The following is a 20,958-nucleotide window of genomic DNA, read 5'->3' on the forward strand; positions in this document are numbered from 1 at the left end:
ATACACTTTAATATAAAGTATCAAATGACTGTTTTACTTATTTTTATTTTTCTGAAAATTTATTAAATTTCCTTATACCTCTTTTAAGTCCTTTAAAAATGTGCTTTTCACTCCCTTACTAGCAAAGTATCTTGAGCCCATAGAAAAGACAAGAGTAAACATACCTCAAGCTATTCTTCTTCCAAACCCAGATTTGTTTGGAGCATTCACTGCGCTTGTCACTAGGAAGACCTTTTTGCAGAGCCTGAAGACGGGTATGGGTAAGCATTAGCAACCTTACTGCAAAGCATTATGAGAAACATCATGCAAACAGGCTGAAAGACAAAAGAGAAAGTGTCTTCTAGCAGGCATGCAGAATCTTTTTCATTTACAGCAAAAGCAGATTTTTTTTTTACAGCAGAAAAGATGCTGTTCAATTGACAGTGTTTTGCTGTCAACTGCCGACTTGCTAGCTCTCTAACGTGTACTACGCACCAACTCCAACGCTTATGGATGTGAATCTTCCAATTAATCTAAATAAAGCTACTCACACCATTAAGTGTATGTCTGTAAGATTTCTGCAAAATTTGCTTCACATAAAACGTCTGTGCTCAAATTGATTTTGAGAGAATGATCAAAAGGAAATTGCTTGTAATTTTATTTTAGCCATTTAAAAATATAAACATGAAAGAAGAAGTTACAGTTCCTTAGCACATTAGCATACAACTTACAAAAGCATTATTAAAAAGCACTGTACAATTAAAAATTACCTGTATCTTAAACTAAAAAATAACTCAGATCGCTAACACCTGAAAAGCACAGACTGTTGTCCTTGCATACGCGCAAGGCTTGATTGTGAAATCTGAGTGCATAAAGAAGTGCATGCATGTTTATGTATGAACTTTCCCCAACAGCAATGTTTGCAAATCCAGGTGACTACGCACATAAAAATAAATAATCTTAATTTTTCCAAATAGCGAATGCACGATCACTCGTATCCACAGCTCACTTTAGAAACACACATTCCTGTCAGAACTGCCCAAGCACAAACTATAGTTATTTGGAAAGCCCACTGAAAAGTGGTCCTTAAATTATCAGCAGTATTAAAATCTGGTTAAAGATTTATTTGAAATAACCTCAATTTGCCTTACTGTTGTAAAGATCACATGAATAAACCACAAACTTCCTAATGCAGAAAAAGGATTGATTTTTACTAAAATAAACCGTGTGTTTAGAAACATCAAAAAAAATGGATAACTGCAACTGTTAACAGATTACAAAAGTGATTGTAACTTTTTCTGTCATCAGCTGTCAGGACTTTTTAATAGTACCAAAACACGCAGAGATCTGAAATTCTGCTTAGTAAATATTTTATAGGAGATTCTTCCTTTTGTAAATATTACATCTGATTTGTACAGTATTTATGGGTCTAATGTCAAGAGACATAACAGAATTATCTTAATTACAGTACCAAACAGCTATGATGTTTAGTTAACTATTTTTTCTTTAAAAGTTTATCTAATTTGGACATTTAGAGATTATTTTTCATTATTTTGAATTGCTTTTTATATACGCTTTCCAAACACAAATCTGGCTGTCCATCCATACCATCGAGGTAATATCTCAGGTTTTATGACTTCTTAAGCCTTCGTAGTTTTAACTTCCTGAGACCATCTTCACCCTCTTTTTTCCTTTTTTGGGTAGGCTTCTCCACAGGCACAGGCTGCAGTTCTAAACAAGATGACGAAGACATGGCAGGTAATTCTTTGGTGGTTGTGCCTGGCTCATTTTGGTTTGTCTGCGCTATGTTGTGCCCCACAGGAGGAGGCTGGGAGAGGTTTTTTCCCAAAGTAAGTGACTCTTCATCAGACACAGTCTTTGTTAAGTCTTGTTTAGAAAACACTCTGGAATTAAGTGGGGTCTTCTCCTCCAAGAACAGACCTGAACAACCATCATTGCACTTAGTCATTTCGGTATTGCTAGGAATTAAAGTAGCCTCTTCAGAGGATGCTTTTTTGAAATGGTCTAACTTTTCTTCTGAACCACAACTCCCTTGTTGAGCCTGTGTTTTGGTCACTTTTTGATTTTGTTTTGGATCTAGCAGTGCTGACTCATAGCTACAAGGAGGGTTCTTGCTTAGAAGTCTTGACTTCAACCGCTCCACAGAGTGAGGTTTTCGCTGGCTGCTAGTATCCTCTGGCTGTCTCTGATTAACATTATTTTCCATCTCTAAAATAGGAAGCTCCAAGTTGCTCTCAGCTGTATTTATGCAATCCTTTAGTTGTCCTGTACTCCTACATTTCACTTCAGATTGAGGACTGGTGGAAGTTTGACAGTCATTCTTTCTGTTCTCTGTCTGTGAGTCCAATGAGCCAAGATCCACTTTCTTGGAGTCTTTGCTGGTTTGGGGTTTGCTCATGCTACTTTTCCTTTTCTTTGTCCTTTTCACACTGCAATATAAAGGGATTTTGTTTTTAATAAAAAGGAATCTCTACTGCCTCAATTTGCCCTTCTTACAAACTCTGAAAGACCACTAGGGCAACCCTCTTTCTGAACATGGAAAAAATCCCTCTATATCATCTTGACAAGCAGCAATGTTTGTCTAGTGTGGATAATATCAAGTGTTATCCATCTGATTTTCCACTGCACTAGGGGAACCCTACTTATTAATGACTAAGCCATGAAGGAGTTCACATTCTATTCCAAGAGGCAGAACTGGATTCATTACAAATGTTAAAGGTCAACTCTGCAGAAGTATATTGAATTCCTTCCCAAGCTGGCTAGATAAAATTGTATTTCATAAGTGCCCAAATGATTTCAAACCATTCCCATATATTCATATGCGTAATGTATATCTAAAGAATAGAGGGGGGCAAGGGGGAGAGGCAGTGTGTGCGTCTGTGTATTTCTAATCTCTAGTTTAGAAACGTTCCTCTGGAATTTTTCCCAGGACATTTCAAAGCATTACTTTAAAGTTAACCACTACTCATCTAATATCAAGCCTGCTCATCTGGGAAGGACTTAGGTAATGCACACAGATGATATTCTGAAAGGAATTATACACGAAAAGTGAATCACAAGGGACACGATGGAGTGTCAATATGTAAACACTCCTCAGCAGTGTTACCTCCAAATCTACACTTCACATAGGCTGTGCGATGAACTTTATGCACAAGTACTGAAGCTGCCTATGTAAGATTTCAAGTCTAAAGATATTGCTATAGATCCTCCGATGCTGGGGCTGCTTTCTGCTGGTCCACTGACACCAAGCAGTTCCCCACTCTACATATTTAACTTTATGGAAAAGGAACTCTTACAAAATAGGTAGAGCTAGCATAACTCCAAATCTAATCTCCCTTCTAAAGACATCACAGATGAAACAACATAGGTTAAAATAAAAGTTGACAGGGGTCACAGCAATTCCTTGATTCCACAGTTGATGTACTAAACATTTGGAACTACTGGCAGTTTGTGCAAGTACCAATGGCATCCTGGTACAGCAGAGGACCAGCAAAACATTCAGCTGACCCACACACTCTCCCCATCCACTATACCACATCTACATGGCACTCTTCAGCTGTGTCCAAAGATTCAGACTAATATTGTGGTATGCTGCAGACTCTCAAAACGAACAAAAAATATATTTGCAAGTGTTTTTCACCAGATTCAAACATCACTTATTTATTTTGGCTCAGAGCTGCTTTCAAGAAAAAAACACCCTGTTTTGGTTCTGCCGCACGCTATGTGAGATATCTATGTGGGTTGTAATAGCTTTTTTCATGCTGTACAAAATAACAAAGATCATTTTATGTGCTTATTCAGACTAGAGGAGTAGTCTCTTAACAATCTCAAATAATATTTTACAGAGGAGTTCATACTATTTGACATTTTATTCCATAGGCTGGACTCTATTCACCCAAATTTTATCAGATTATAGATGTAACAGCTTAGAAACAATAGCGACATACATTTCTTTCAAGATGTCTTGCTTTATCTGCTCATTCAGACTAATCTTAAGCTTTCTGTTCTCAGCAGATGCAGTAAAATATTCAGATGTCCCACTGGAAACTTCTTCTTTCTGCTCCAAAAGAAAACACAGGTTTAAAACATGACACATCAAGCAACGATTATTCAACATTAAGCTCCATTTCTAATACTAAGACGTACAGATGTTCTTTATTATTTTGATCCAAGCAGTCTAAAAGAAATGGCTAAGTACAGAATTATTTTTAATCTTTTAATATTTGGGAGTCTAGTCAGTTCACTCCCTTTTCAGACTCCCAGCGAACATACTTCATATGCTAAAATATACCGCAAACAAACAAGACTGCAATGTAAAGGATGTAGCTTTCCAAACCATCTGAGGAAACTGTTGGCAAATATTTGACATCTTTGTGGCTCAAACTGTGACAAATGCCAGGAATCTCTGTTGCAGACAGGAGCATGTTTGTCAGTTTTTTTTCTGAAGAGACTGACTGGCGCAGTGGTCTATACACTTATTCTCAGAAGAATTCCCATAATTTTCCATACTTACAGAAAATATACAGAGTATTACTTACTCATTTAAGAAGGCAAGGGTTAAAACTTTTAATACTAACATTCAAACGCTCACAGCTTGTAGTGGTTGGCTACTACAGGACAACAGGGGAATTCTTTCTGGTCTCAGCTAACAGCAGTACCATAGTTTTATATAATATGAAATTGAGGCGAGAGGGAGGGAAGGAAAATGCTCTCTCTTCAAGCTGTGAGCATTTCCTTTCACAATGAAACAATCTCAATGAGGGAAGGGCCATTTGCTGACTTCACTATTAACAACCACATGCTTCAAAAAAGTATCATCTCTGAGGCTAGGGAGAGGAGGAAAAAAAAGTGGCAAAGTCAAGAAGAGAAGAGGCTTTGTGTATCTCCTTTTCTTTGATAACATTTCTTCATCAGGCTGAATAATGCAACTTCTGACTGGGGCTCATCAAACACAGGGACTGCTTCTTTATGCCGTCTCACTGTGAACCTAGTGCAGTAGAGCCAGGCAGTATGAAAGAACCGAAGCACAGAGGGACAGCAGAGGCACGAGGCCAAAGCATGTACATGACTGCTGCCTGGAACACCGCTCAGAAACCTGTCACTTACACAGGATTAAGCCCTGCCCATTTTATTTTAAGTTTTATAGACGAGGAGGGTAAATCCCACCTCTACTCCAGAAGAATAAGTCAGTGCAATCAGCTTCCTGTTTTGTAAGCAGAAAGAGGGTAATCAGGCAAAGAAAAAGGGCCATTTTGACTGTTTAAAAAACTACAGCTGTTTTGAGCCTTCATTTCAGAGGCAAATTGTGCAAATCTTTTTGTGTGTATTAACAGACACATGAAGTTCTGTGCTCTGATGCTGCAACACGTGTGCTTACAGTAGGCACAAAACACATGGGACATACACGCAATGTGATTTCAACCTCAAAAATCAAGCCTAACTAGTTTAATCTCAAGGATAAATTGCTGCTTCTATTCTTGCTAGAGACATGGATGCCCCTTGACTTAAAACATCTTTGTATTTTGTAAGCTATTAAAAAAGGGAATATCAAGATACTAATGAGCTTTGTTAATTTTGGAAGGCATAGACTCTAAGGTCTGTAGAAACTATTCTGATTTCCAGTAACATTTGCTGCTCAGACTGAAGCTTCTTGCACAATAATTCTGTACCGCAGCAGTCGGAGAGCACTCTTACTTAGCCAAAGAAGTACACACAGAAGCATTTGAACTTCCCTCGTTGTGATTTATGGTAACTGGGGAAGCTAATTACATTACATCTGCTTCAGCCCTCAGCTGAAGACCTCAGGGAGGCAGACTGCGATAGGATCACCAGTCCACAGAGATGATTCTTCTAGATGTGGTAAACAATGGGTGGAAAGCAGCACTTTGTACAAAATCCCCTGTGCCGACACAGAAAGAAGGGTTGTGGACAGTTCCTATCCACACATCCTTACTACTGCAGGTAGGCAGTAACTCAGTTCTAACTTGGATCACCATGTGAGCAGGGAATGGTCATTGCCTGGAATGTGCAGTCATTGCAGTGTGTGATGAGCAGACCCAGGAGAGGAGCAAAGACAACAAAGCCATTTCGCTTCTGAGCTGAGTCAGAGTGGAAGTTAGTGGGCCAGAGGTGAAGGGCAAACACATTCCCTCACTACACTATCGTCAAGCTTTTGTTTTGTTTTCCAATAATTTATCGCAGAATGTAGTGACAGAAAAGGGTTAAGGCATTAAAAAATAAAAAATCAAAATGATTTATATGTGAAACACTTCTGAACATGCCCTCTAAGTACAGTAGATTTTCCCCTTGGAACCACACCCTGTAAGAGCTGTATTTTGAGAGCTGAACAATTAACATAAGGCATATGAGTCAGTCTTTGAAAGACTCTGTGGGAACCAGAGAGCCTTTTGCTATTAGGAGTGATGTAAACTCCCTAAGGCTGGAGTAAGTCCACAATAGAATGCAAAGAGAGTCATAAATAACAACAATGGGCACTCCATATACTACTAAGACACTCAGCCATTACTGGTGATACTTCCTTTATTTTCTTTATTAGACTTAATAATTTTAGTTAATTAAAAAAAATAAAAAACCGTGCCTGTTTTGGGAATACGATTTATTTCCTATGGGAACTCCAGAACTTGTTAAAGAAAGAAAAAAAAAGCTAATCTGCTCTCATCCTGTCTAGTAATCCCAAATTCCTTTTAGGCAGTGAAATAATTAAAGAAAAATATTCCAGGCATAAAAAGGAGGACAGCAGAAGCAGACATCATATAAACAATGACACCATGACAGAGAAAAACGTTAAAGCACCGCCAGACTTGTGACTTGACTCTGAAAGAGCTGCAGGGAGTGGGATTGCTGCGAACAAATTAAAACCACATTTCTTGGCAAATTGTTAAAGACAGACATATTTACATTTGTATAGAGACTGGGTGGGCACAAAAGATTAAAATGCTTCTTTAGCCCTTGAACTGCCAAGTTCTATTAGAAATCTGTGCTCTTAAAATCCTAGGGTAAGCTCGCTCCTTTTTGTCACTAAAAGTCAGCAAAGAAGGGCCTGCAGAAATTAAGCTTACAAAGACTTCCTAGCCTACCTGTTCATAACATTGACCTCACAGAACCTACTCTGAAGACCCTTATCCAAAGGGATGCCTGGAAAAAAAGAATTCTCTGCTAAGACCCGCACAGAAACATGACTGCTAGGCACAGGATATACTCACTTTAAAGCTTGTCAAATTGAAAATCCATTCTTTTACTACCTATATACCTGCTCTAACTCAAAATCAAAAAGAAACTCTCAGAAACATCACAAAGTGGGGTGACTACCAACTGCAGCTCTCACCAGGACAACCCAGTCTCACAATACAGCAGTAAACACCTGCAAAGTAACAATCTATGGATGCGCACTTGTCAAGAATCCTCACAACTCACTATCCTGAAGAATAAAAGCTTTGGCCTTTTCACAAGTCAGCCTGGTAATACTGCTCATACAAATATTTTTTCAGTCGAGGGTTTAGGATGTTGGGCTGAAAGAAAAATTTTCAGACTGAACAATGCCGCCCCCTTCCCTCCTCTGGTTGGGGTTCATATTTTCCAGTTATTTCCTATTACACTAACGGTGGCACATGCTTGTGTACCAATCAAGTAACACTATGGGATAATTACATTTCATGTCTGGTTAAAAGAAACAAACCACATTGTTCCCGAGCTGCACTTATCAATGTGGCTCAACTTGCTCATCAAACAAACTTAATAGAAAACATCAATAGGTCCAATAAATCATATTTAGTATCAAAGCGCCATATAGCCGTCCCCACTGAGGCCCCATACAGCACATGCAGTGAGACAGCACCTAATGTCAGGCTGAATATAACAGTGCTAATGAAGCAAGGATATAAAGTATTATCCCAGTCACACATAATTGAATAAAATTAGAATCAGTAAAAGAAATGAAACAAATGCTTATTCTTGGGAGCTTTATGTGAGCTTGCATTTGTATGATATTTCTTAATGTCACTTGAGCAGCATCATGAGCTCAATCATATAGGCTAATCTTTAGGTTTCTAAATGGTTATAACAGATGACCATCAGATCAGAGAGGTCATACAGGACTCCCTGCACGCTGGTAAATAGAAAGGGGCGACTTAAGCAGGTGGGGAGGCTTGTCAGTGAAGAATGAACAGGTACTATAATCTAATAGAAAACAGACGAGGGCAGGACTTTGGGTCTAGTCTTGTGCCCTATCCTGTCTGAAGAAAAATCTTCCGATTACGTCTCATTTCACGACTCCATGACAAATTTTTCAGTGTTTCCAACGTAGCAACTGATCTGTCCTACAGATGCTACTTATGAACGCCTACCCCACTGTAAAACATTCCCAGTCATTTCCCAAGTACAGATGGGAATAGCATTCTCAACCTGAAATACTGTTCCTTGACTGGACTTGCAGAATATTGCTCTACATTTTAAAACTGGCTGTCCTGTTCTGTGTGTCAGAAAGGTGCACGAAAAAACAGCAAGGATGACTTTCCACACTGTACAAGGGTGTACCCATTCACCATCTGAAGCAGGTACTTTTAAGGAATGCTGATGGTTTTGAAATACATTCTTCTGAAAAAGTTGAAACTAGAGAAAATGGCATCTCTCCAGTGTGTAACCTGCTAATAGCATAGCACAGAACGCAAAATCTAATACCCTGATCAGCCATCTGCATTACCTACTACCAACATACATTTTGATTCCAGTCTGCAGGTTCTCAACTACAAAGCTTTTGCTCATCAAGAGTCCCTATGGTCTGCACTGTTTAGTCCAAGATTTGGCCCAGTGTCCAAAGGACAAGATCTGAACCCGAGTTTCTCACTTGATACATCACTCCTAGCAATTCCCCACACTCCAAAGGCATGGTTTAGAGCAAGTGTCTCCTATGAGGAAAATTCCTTCTTGCTGTTCAAGTAGTCTTTTTTCTTTTTTTTTTTTTTTTTTTTTTTTGGGGGGGGGGAGGGGATGGGTAATGATATTTTGGGTATAGCAGAAATCCCAAACTGTTCTGAATTTGGGAAATTCCTCTAGGTTTACATTTGAACATTTGCTGAATAATGGAAAATAATAGAAAAATTCCTGCAATAAAAATAAATAAAAATAAGCTGCAAATGGCATAAAAAAACTGTGATACTATATTAAAAAAATCAAAGTTACAGGGGCAGCTGTTTAAAACTTGACATGTGTAGTACAGGTAGAAAGAACATTCATAAAGCTTTTTCTAAAGGCACGGAAGGTGCTCCCGAAACAAATGATTTATTTACATACTCAGAAGCACGTGATACACTCTGTGTGTATTTGCTTGAAGGCAAAAAGTGTTAAAATTAATGTTAAGTAATTGAGCTATTAATCATTCTGATTTTATACACTGATGGTAGAAGACTCAGATTCTATCTTCTGAGAGAATGTCCACTGATAAGAAGGAGGAAAAGACAATAGCTTTTCAAAGAAAATAACCTCTTGTAAGGACACTAAAAAAAAAAAGCTTTTTTTTTTTTTTTTTTTAAGAAAAACAATGTTTTAAAAACATGCATCTTAAGCCAACCTTTGTAATCAATTTTAAGGTTTCTGCCTCTATTCATTACAACAAACACATACAAAACATGTATATGTTATATATAACACATACTTTAAAGACCTTTTTAATAAAATAAGACAACAGCAATTTTATATGGAGCTCAAACCCATCCCGCAACATACGAAACCATGAGAGAAGGAATCTACTGGTAATCATCACATGAGTATTTGGAAAAGTAAGGCTCTTTACAAAAAATCTACACAGAATACACCTTTTTTTTTTTTTTCCCAAACAACTGTTCTCTTTATACAATTAAAATAGCATTTAAGAACCGTAGGATACCTTGGAAAGAATCACATATTCTTGATCTTGTTGGCTATATACAAGCAAAATATGTAACATAGGCAGAACCACACAGCCTAGGGAAGAATTACTGTTCAACAATGTAGCTGATGTTTTAGCTTGGTTTCCAGAACAAAACACTCAGTCCCCCCAAGCCCCCAAGATTTCTGAGCTCACACTGCGGTCTGGTCCTTCCAGATAATTTCTAAACCTACAGGTCGATCTCATGCAAATACGACAGACTCACCAAGGCCTCAAAGCCAGTCAGCTGTTACATGTTTAAAGAAAAGTGAAAATGAGGAAACAACTTTCCAATTTTTAACGTTTTAAACCCTTATAAATGTCTCCACAGAGGGAAGTTCAGTTGTTGCAGGTGACCAGAGCAGGGACTGGGGTCACTCAGGTGGATGGGGCATAGGAAATATGCCAGGAAATCAGTGGCCAGGAAATGTGCCAGGAAATATTAAATTCTCATAGATGCACAGTGACTAAATAAAACCTTTAGCTCACTGTAGCTTTAAACATTATCAATGCCAGCTTTCCACACTGCACCTTTGTTGGAGGTGCCCATCCTCTCAAAGTTTGCCAGGAGCAAAGAACATAATTCAATGAAAAGCCTAGAATCTGAGCTCAAATCCGCATTAACCACCAGGATAAATTGGGACAGCAAGAGCATGAGGGGAGAGCAAAATGAGGGAGGTGAAAGGATGATGACAGATGATAATATCTTAAATAACCACAAGGCTTTGACAAATGAGCTCTTGTGAGCACTGTTAAGTAGTTACATTTAAATCAACTGGATTACTCTTATAAGAAGCAACTACTAAAATCAGTAAAAGATTACTCAATTTGTCCCTCCTTTTTGAAGATTGCTTCATATGGAAATCATTTTATGTGCTTAATCATTTATGCTCAAGCTATAGGACCCTCTGTACTACTACTACCCTTCATCTGTATTTTGCACTGAGGTACATAATATCCTAATGAAGAGGTAGGTATTCAACTTGCTTACCGGCATTAAGACAATTCAAGTATTATTTTTTATTTAATTTCTTATATACATTCAAATTCTGCCTCCATTTCAGATAAATAATGCTATTGAACAAAGATTTTTAAGTCAGTTCCACGTAGCAGTATCTTGGCCTTTTTCCAGAGATCTTAGTTTATTCAACTCAGCAGCATGCATGAACACTGTAATTGCTCTTTTCAGTAAAGTACTTTGCATTTATCGACAGATGATTTTCATTTACAGTCCCAATGCCCTTTACTCATCTCTGTGAGCGTTTTCTGAAATTCTCCAAAGTCTTCTTGACTAATTGAAATAACTGTGTCAAATTTCATTTCATCATTTGTCCGCTTCTCTGGAATATTAAACAGCTGATAGCTATTATATTTTCGCCATGCAAAAAATAAATCAGTCAGTTTGTAAGCTATACGAAGAAACCAAGACAAGCTCAGACAAATCTCACTGAGGCAACCTCCAGCTCTGCCACCCTCAGGTATCCTCCCTCCCCTTTCACAGGAGTTTCCTGCCCCCACAGCAGGGCTGGCAGAAGGGAGCGCACACACGCACGCCCAGCTGCTCCTGCTCCCAGTTCACAGCGTTAGCTTAAAGCCCAGCAAAGTTTGGTTTGCATGAATCCCTAGGACTGATACGTGGCAAGATGAGGTGCAAGCACACGGACCTTTTGGCAAACTCTGTTATAGGAGTGTTAATCTCCAAGGAGAAAAGGCAGACAGCTGGGAAAAAGGGAATATTTTCAAACTGCCGTAGCTTTCTTCTTTATGATTGAGTAAAAAATGTTAGTATCATTACTTTGTGACGTAAATTATCTGAAAGAGCAGTCTTACGATATAAGATAATTTAAAGCTACACTGACATTGAAAGGGAAGTTTCATCCCTGCCCAACACATGGTTCAACAGCAGCGTTTATGCAGCCGCACGGTGAGAGCCTGGCCACCAAAGCTATCCAGCTGAAAGCTAACCATGCAAAAAACAAACAACCACCAAAAAAAAAAAAAAGAAACAAAATTTGTTTTCAGAGGAATCAGTGAACTACTCCAGCTCTCCACACATGCCAATACTGACAGATGCTAAGCACAAGAATGCAGGGCTCAGAGAAAGGAAGAGAAAGCAGAAGGGACTGCATGTTTCAGCATCAGCTCAAGCTGAATATGAAGGATGAGAACAAAAAGACGACAAAATCTGGAAGTATCAAAAGCGGAAAATCAGAGAAAAGCAAATCTTTAGCTGTTCCACTATGTGGTATGCAGATATTGTTTGTTAGTTTGCATTTTCCCTTCTCTGCCTTTTAAAAGAAGCAAATGCCCTTCATACAACTACCAAACTACAGTGTAACGATATTTTCCTCTATATACATTTCCTCTAATAACTAAATAAATGTTATATGAAAACAAATGAAAACTTGATTTTATGAAATTTAAAACAAGCTAATGAAACTGAAGAACACAGCAAATATTACAACAAAGGTTAATATTACATGCGTTTTGGATGTTACTTGCAAACAAAGGTAGCTATCAGCTGCTACCTAAAGGGGTGATCTTGCTCTCTTCGTCTCACTTTTTGTGTTGTCATCAGCAACTCTGTGGTTATAGGACGAATTGGTTCAGTAAACAGGTGCGATGGAAAACTAATTCTCCAATTAAAAGAAAAAAAAACAAAACAGAGACTTCACAAATATGTCATATTCTGCTATATCAACTCAAAGAACTAATTCATCCTCTACTAAAGAATCATTTGGTTGGTCCACTATAACCAGAAAGGAAAGGGATATGTAGCTGGAACTGGAGGGAATATGGACTGACTTGTTGGTCGTAACCCATCACTACAACAGTTTAACTCTGGTGTCATAGATACACACGCAGTTTCATGCCAAGATTAGCACTTTATACACTGCAATTTGCATGACTGTATTTCACAGCATTTCCTTCTTCCCCTACTCAATCTGATATCACTTAATAATAAAAGTATTAAGATAGATTTCACATAAAATCGTCTTACTAAATTGCAAATTGCTCCTGCCTGAAAAAATGGGTTTCCTTTTCATTCTATGTTCCAACAGTCACACTGTTGCAGCAGTGCATGCTCTAATACTAAGTTTCATGTTAATTACAGCTAAGAGTACATGTTTTCACGAAAGGACCAAAAGCCTTTTCCCAGCATAATCAAAATTCACGAAAATTATGTCCCCTAAACTCTCGTAATAGTAGTTTCAATAAAAGAAAATTCTGTAACATGCATAAAGTATGTCACAATGACAGTTCATAAAATCAGACATGCATGAAGATGATGAAATGGGTTGTTTTTATTTAAAAAGCACAGGGCATACCTTTAGCATTTTTCTTCTTCTACTGTACCTATTTTTTGTTTTACTTTGTTTTGTTTTTAAGAGGAACATTCTGTTTGGAAAACAGTTTTAAATTTTCTATAATTTTCTTTGCAACTTAACAAGGCTCAGTGGAAACTGAGATCTTTTTAGTCAAACCAGGATCCCCTACTATCCACTTTTTCTGATTTTATATGAATAATAATTTCAAATTTCCGTCATTAGCTTAACCTCCTTCATGCTTTCCCTACAACTGCTTCCTCTCATAGATTCCAGTATAAAGCTGATGTGGTTATCAATGAATACACCATTGTTAGCACATTTTTAAATGCTCACAAGCCTCCATAAGCCTTCCACCCATTTCCACTGTTTCTTCAGATAACCTATTTCCAATTTTCCATTTTAGCTCTCTACATAATAAACATGAAAACGTCGTCATTTTTACAGAAATGACTAATCTCTCTAGAGCTCTTTTACTTCCTTGGGTTTCCTCTTTTGCCATGTTCCCAAAGCTGTCTTCTTTTTCAAGATAAAACTATTCAAGATTACAAACATAGTTTTGCAAAACAGGAAACAATGGCTTTACGTTTATGCTTAGCATTAATCAGCCCAGCTATTCTTCCATCTTTTCCTTAAGACTTCCAATTTGCTTATGTATTTTCAATAACTTGCTCTGTTTCTTTAAACAAGATTTCCCTTCTTCCAAAATGATAACTACTGCCTGCAGCCTGTTTCTTAGATATGGCCACAGGAACACCCATTTCTAAACAGATTTTAGAAAATAGAAAATTAAATATCAATAGATTTTCTTTATTTTATTTCAACTGTACTCCTTAGAAGTGCTCTCAAATCTTCAATTAACTTAAACTGCTTTAGCTAATTTGACAGAGACTGCCTAAGCCACCTTTTTCTTGGTGTTACAGGAGGCATTGCAGAAGGCTTCAAATTGCTTTTCTCAGCAATTGATGCTAAGGTTTGTGCTTGTGAATATCTCAAAACCAATCTAATTATGAACTTTCCAAAGATGTGGGATATAAGATTTTTTTATTTTTTTTTTTTAATCTGGCTACAACTCCTGACAGTCTTGATTCAATCACTCTCTATTCCAGGAGAAACAAAATAGCTTAAAAGACAGTGAAAAGACGAAGGCCAAAGTGCTGAAGATAGATGAAAAAAGAGTTGCAATAAGTGAAAGAAATACATATCAGGCTGACATAAAACTGGTTTAAAGTAATTGGAAAGGAAGGCATCGAGCCTGACTTGTCTTGACAGAGCTCAGGAAAGAATGTTTGACCCAAACCATAAAACTTCATAAAAGTAGTTGTAAAACAAAAATGAAAATTGTTAAGCCTTGACTAAGTCAATCGCAATGACAATAAGCAACACTGAAATGTGACAAAGTCTCCATTAACACAGAGTCAACTGCTTTTATAAAACACAGATAGACCCTCAAACCAAGGGTGTAAGCTGATTAAACATTTAAAAGAACTAGAATACAACATTATGAAATGATTCAAACCCAAACAACAGACAGAGGAAAACAAAACATATGCCTCATTTTTAGCCCATGACAGAATACACTGGAGTCTATCAACAGAAAGGTCTTCTGGGTGGTCTTTTGCAGTCTACTTTGGAGTTCAAGCACACTCAGGGCTAAATTGCATAGGGAAAAGCACACACGCAGTGCAGATCCTTAGTCTTTGCTTCTGGATTGACAAAAACCTGAAATTATCCCTCAGTGGCAACCAAACACCCTCCCAGTTTGGCAAAGCACTGAACTGTAGTTTAGGACAAACCTGGTATTAACATGCTGTAGAAGTATTGGGTCAACAAAACAGTCTGCAGTGGGTCCTTTAAGTTAGTATGACGAGAGTCAGGATGATTCTCAAAAACATTTGCTGGGAGCGTGTTCCCTTTTTGTTAGTTCTTCAAATCAGCGATAATGGCTTAGGGATAGCTTTATCTTATTCTCTGCTACCAATACACCGCACTGACCGTGCCAGCCAGTTGTGTGCGCCTCTTGCATCTGTAAATACAGCAAACTCCCAAGGCTTTATTATTGTTTAGGGTATGATCCCACAACAGAGATTTTTGTTTGTTCTTTACTGGTTGTTGTTTTTAAACACAAAAATGCTTGAAATCCCTTTTTAAACAACTAGGAGTTTCCATAGATAAGATGGATTTTTCAAATAGTCAAGCTGAAGTCCATATTTTATTTTTCATTTACCTTCTTACTACACAGTCATGTGAAATAAACTAAAAAAAAAAAAAAAGCTTTAATCTGTTATTTTATGGAAAGAAAAACAAAACAAAATACACATACTAAAGGAGAGAACTTGATATCTCATAAGAGCTACTTAAACAAGAAAGAAATAATTATTTCTTACTCAAAACACTAAGACAGGATTTTCTACTTAAAGCATCTAAATAGTTTTTCAAGATGATCCTGAAAAGTAATAACTTTCCAAAACAGCAAAATCCTTCTAAAGTTATATTTTTTTCCGTGAAAGAGAAAAACATTTCCTTGTTCCTTCATCTTTTAATGATATTTACCGGTTTAAGAATCAAGATAATATGCATTTAGTATAACAAATACAAATCTGCTTGATATGAAAAAAAATACTAAGTACAAGGTTTAGATTTTTTTTTTTTTTTAAGGTGTCAAGTATATTTTAACATACCTAACAGCAACTAATAAAACATACATAGAACTCAGCATATAATTCTGACTTATTGTGAGCACAGAACAGGCTGCCTGCCATATAGCAGGCCACCTGGGTCAATGTGAACACTCCTGAGACAATCAGCAGTTAACTGCAGCATAAAATTCATAAGCTTTTGACCCTGATAAAGCCTTCAAGATGAAATATTTAAGCAGAATAGTTTATGGTATTTAACTATACACCAGTGCCTTTTTCTCCATAAATGCTTGGGGATTTTTTTTTTTCCCAACAGGGCTAGCACTGATCCATATGAATTGTTTTGCAGAACAAGTGCTAGGAAAACATACAAGAAAGCCACTGACACTTGAAACTGACCCATTATAATTTTGGAAAGTAAAGTATTACAAGGACAAAATACAAAGGAAAAAAAAGAGATCTGTAAAACAAGGTGCCTTATGCAACTCAGAAAATGCTGAGCTTCCAGAAATCCCCATTCTCGTCTGCTTCAGACAATTACTTCAGAATGTCTTTTTGAATACTCTGGACCAATTGTTAATAGGAGATTTTGGTTCCAAGATAACATTCACAAATACGCAAATAATTACAACTACATATAAACATTCATCTTACCACTGTAAAACAAACCAGAAAAATTATAGAACAGTTTTGTACATACCAATGCACCCTCTTCACATGTCCAAGCATTTGGATTAAATTCAAGTTTACTGACACAAACTACAAATTTGTCTGGAAACACACGTAGCTCTATGCAAAAAAGAATTAAAAAGAAGATTGTAAAAATTAAACTCGTATTCTGACATGCATGCATTTTATTTTTGTAAAGAAAAGATGGTGTAAATGGCGCAATAACTCACTTCATGCCCTCCACTGCTTGCTTGTTTATTTTCAAGATCACATCACTGATTTTTTATTATTTTTTTGCTTTTTTAATCCTTAAAAATAAAATAAAATCAATACGTCAGTTTAATTCCCAAGAGAACAGTCACTGCTGCAAATTAGTCCAACCACACCTCTGAACAACTATACTAGACAGAACCAAGAGAAAAAAACACTTCACAATTATTTATTTTGTGCTATTCTGGTGATTAGTCTTTTCATAGCAAAAGCTACAAATTGTGTTTGCAGTACAGCACAACATATTCAATCAGCACTTGATACAAAAAATCAGCGTAAGACCAAGTGTTTCCAACACTGACTATAGTGATTTTGAAGTCACTAAATAAATTAGTTAACTGTTACTGAATTACGTATTTTACTCAAGATCACATGGTTTGTTGTGAACACACCCAAGTTGCTAGTAACAGAGGATTGAAAATGGAAGGGTTCTCAGATTAAAACAGACCAAGCATAGCTTTATTCAACCCCTGGAAATGATATGCAAAGAGGAAAGCTGGATACTTTATTTGACATATCTGGTAATTTCCAGATCAACACCTTCATATTTTCACCTGAACTTTTTCTCCCTTTCTTTCTTAAGACAATTACTAGATTTTAAAGTTTGCTGTACTTCCAAAACAAAACACAACACCGTATTTTCTGGGACAGGAAGACACAGCATGCAGAAAGATACCCAGGAGGTTGACCTCAGAGATTTTTGTAAAGTATCTCCACATAATAAATGGAGTACACTCAGGATGTACATAATTCACCAGTGTGGGTCATTTATGTGGTCAACTGCTTCTCTAGAAGGCAGTGCTCCTTCACCACCAGCACGTGTCCAATAGTATCCAACTAACCATTCCAAGTGCTTGCCAGCATTGGCTTTGCTAGAGTAATTACTATGAAAGATGGGGGTGTTAAAACTGACTATCTTGTACTTGCCTTTGGTTGAAGAAGTGTACACAGAGACCTCAGATGCATGTTTGTTGGCAAAACTACTTGTTAAGCTACTGTAACTGGATAAAGAGTATGATGAGCCTTTCAGAAATACTGGCTCTATAGGCAAAACTGTTTCCAAGGAAATATTCATCCTGTGCCTTATGACCAGACTGCTGTTTCTCTGCTTGTATCCTCAAGACGTGAGAAGCCACCCCCAAAGTTCTTGTACGATGGCTTTCAAACTGACACAGACCGCTTCCAAATGAGATGCAAAAGAAAAGCTGGACAGCTATTGCAAGGACTGAATTTGCTGTGCATGGTTCCAATAATCATCACTTTGTAAAGCTGACTTTGGATACTGACACACCATTTACAGTATGCAAGATTCTTTTTCTGTTAGGCCAAATGTCCATTTTTTGTCTGTGAAACTACAGATGTATCTTACTGAAATGAGACACAGGTATCGAATTATTTTGTGAGGCTATTCTTCTGGTAGTTATTGGCAGTGAAACCCAGCAAAATGAAGTTTCTCTCTTGCTAGAAACTTTGTGTAGAAAAAAAATTTGACTGCGGAATCAAAGCCTTTCTTTTTAGCAGCACTACTACAGCAAGTTCATTCCAGTTAGCAACTTTTATTGTCATACTTTATGACAATCTCACTTGCTGATTAACAAAATGAAAGTATCTTTAGGCACAATGATATTTGATTGACACTTTAAAAAGGCTGGAATTTAATATACAGAAAACAATGCCGTGCTGAGGCACTAGTGCACAATCTATTGTTCCAGGAGACAGGGGGAACAAGTTTGATGAAACATTTAAAATAACACTGCAATGGATTAAAAACAGTTGGTATTTGAAGAGATTTAAACACTGACGAATCCAATGAATTCCTATAAAAATAGGAAATACCTTAAAATACTATTCAAGTAGTCAATATTTTTAAAGGAACATGAAGAATTTTTATTATTATTATTATTTTTTAATATGAAAAGCTCAACACAAAGGGCAGTGATCATTACAGCTCCTCTTTATTGCTGTTGGCAGGACAGGATTGATATCATTTCCTTACAGAGCATCTTGGCTTGAGAAGACTTGAAAAAAGATCTGGTCCAATGACATCACCTAAGTTAAGGTTTTATAGCACTGAGCCGAATGAAAGCTTTTTCTTGCATGCACTTGTACTACACAGTTGATGTCACAAGACACTCAAGCAATAATGAAGTGATTCATACTGCAACCTCTGGTTGATTCACCCTGCAGAGACTCAGTAAAATGCTGAGTGTCATCAACTTTCAGAATTTGGTGTGGCTTAGCTGATTACCCTGGGGGCAAGGTATACAAAAATTTAAAATTAAGTTAAAAAAAAATCCATCATATGGTAGGAAACTCTTCTCATTTTTCAGCAAACATCCCCTTGAGAAAAAAAGTCAAGCTCCCAAACAGATCTTGATTAAGCAGACCAAAATTTAACAACTATTAGTTTGCATCCCTTTTTTTGCCCTCCATTTTGAACAGAATTTTAAGTAATATTATTAGAAAATGATTTCTTACCACGATAATGTTTCCCTACAGCACAACGGAGATTAACCCATCTCTTCATAAAATAGGCAGTAATGTGAAAACTGTTGGCTGCAACATAAAACAAAGAGATAATAATAATAAGTGTAAAGGTACATCAGATATTTTGGTCTCAAAGTGTTGCACATCTAAAAAGATAAGATTGGTTGAGAGAAAGAAGCTGCAGCTCAGGAAAACATATCTTTAAAGAAATATTTAAAAAAGAAAAAACTACTCATATTGAAATCTCAAGAAATTCATACCTGGAACAGGAGGAAGAAAAAATCTAAACAACCTACTAAACTTCAAGTTCTGGTACACAACCAGAAACATAGTTAAGTCAATTAACTGATCACAGTTGCTATCCACTTAATAAGCTACTGCCTCAGTCATTAGTCCACAAGGCTAGACTCCTAGTTACTGCTACGTTTTCATTCATATTCTACACAAAAACTACGGGCAACCTTTTATTTAACTACTTTTATTTTAACTACTTTCTGGAGGAAGACGACATGCTCAAAGCTGATACAAAAAATGCCGGCTATAAAAATCCACAAGAGGCCTAATCATCTCCACTTGCATTGAATTAAGCGAGAAATGCATACATTTAGCCTCCTCAATATCCACAAGCACACAAAGCTAGCCTGGCTGCCCCAGCGATACCTGTAATGGACACAGAGGTTTCTTCAGTTTCCATTCCTGAGAATGACAGAAATCCTTGTGCACCAGGAGCATAAGAAAAGGACAGAAAGGATTATATTACAGCAAAGAGACTCCAAGACTAGAGCTAAGGAAATCAGCTTTTACTTTTGTTCTACTTTAATTCCCAAATGACCCTGGGTAAATCAGGACTTGATTCATAAAGGTATTTAGCAACTTAACTCCCACTGAAATTGAAAGAAGTGAGAACCTGTGACTCCTCCTCCTCTGTCTCCTCTGTAGTCTCTCCTTACACCTCAGTAAAATTAATTTGCAAAAGGCAATTAATGACATTTCCCCTGACTCTGGTGGTTCTGAAATACTTATAATAGTGCTCTTTCCAAGACAGTCAGCTACCCTAGATGCAATTACCACGTAAGTTCAAAAATCAAGTGCTACTGCTGTTCTCTCCAAACATTTAACAGGATGTAAGAGAAGCCCATGTGCTCCTTTCCCAATCCCTGGAGCAAGTGCTAAAGCACATCGTATTCCTAAATACAAAATAAAATATGCATGTCCTCTCCTGCACGGTCTGTAGCTCTCCTACTTGTACTCCAAATCTCCCGGAGCTCACCATGCAGTGCTGCTCAGCATCAGTCCTCGTTAAGAACTATAGGTATTGATCATAATCCCTTTGAAATTTATCAGCCACCTTTTTTTCCTTCCCCTCAGGAAGATACTGAAAGTATCTGAAAATTTGACTTCCCTTTAAAGATCAAGTCAAGATTCGACAAGTTAAACTATCCTTTGAAAACGATGAGTGCTAAAGAAAAAATTGGATGTAATCCACCACCTTTATTAACTGTATATTTATGAACACAATTAAAGAAAATTACTTTTAGCAATTTCCAGTTTGGCATCCATAATTCTTTAACATTGGTAGGATTAGCCAAATCAAGGAATTTGCTCTTCACATAAATAAGTTATCAGTGTGGTGATAGCATTTCCA

General features: G+C 37.1%; 1 protein-coding gene across 19 annotated transcripts in view; it reads right to left on the reverse strand.

Annotated features, from left to right (window-relative positions):
- Positions 1-615: 615 nt before the first annotated feature.
- The window catches only part of SLX4IP (SLX4 interacting protein), a 77,376-nt gene continuing 57,033 nt past the window's right edge, over positions 616-20,958 (reverse strand). For 18 of the 19 annotated variants that reach the window (XM_038176716.2, XM_038176719.2, XM_038176720.2 and 15 more), the window contains 4 exons: positions 19,305-19,382; positions 16,588-16,676; positions 3,948-4,057; positions 616-2,429 (listed from right to left, as the gene is read on the reverse strand). In XM_038176716.2, coding sequence (XP_038032644.2) covers positions 1,610-2,429; positions 3,948-4,057; positions 16,588-16,676; positions 19,305-19,382 — 1,097 coding nt within the window. In that variant the 3' untranslated portion in view covers positions 616-1,609. Of the gene's footprint in view, positions 2,430-3,947; positions 4,058-16,587; positions 16,677-19,304; positions 19,383-19,973; positions 20,028-20,958 lie in introns of all 19 variants that reach the window. The other variant, XM_072035292.1, reaches the window with a different exon arrangement.

Source organism: Anas platyrhynchos, chromosome 3 (genome assembly GCF_047663525.1).
Source record: "Anas platyrhynchos isolate ZD024472 breed Pekin duck chromosome 3, IASCAAS_PekinDuck_T2T, whole genome shotgun sequence".
NCBI classification, from domain to species: domain Eukaryota; kingdom Metazoa; phylum Chordata; class Aves; order Anseriformes; family Anatidae; genus Anas; species Anas platyrhynchos.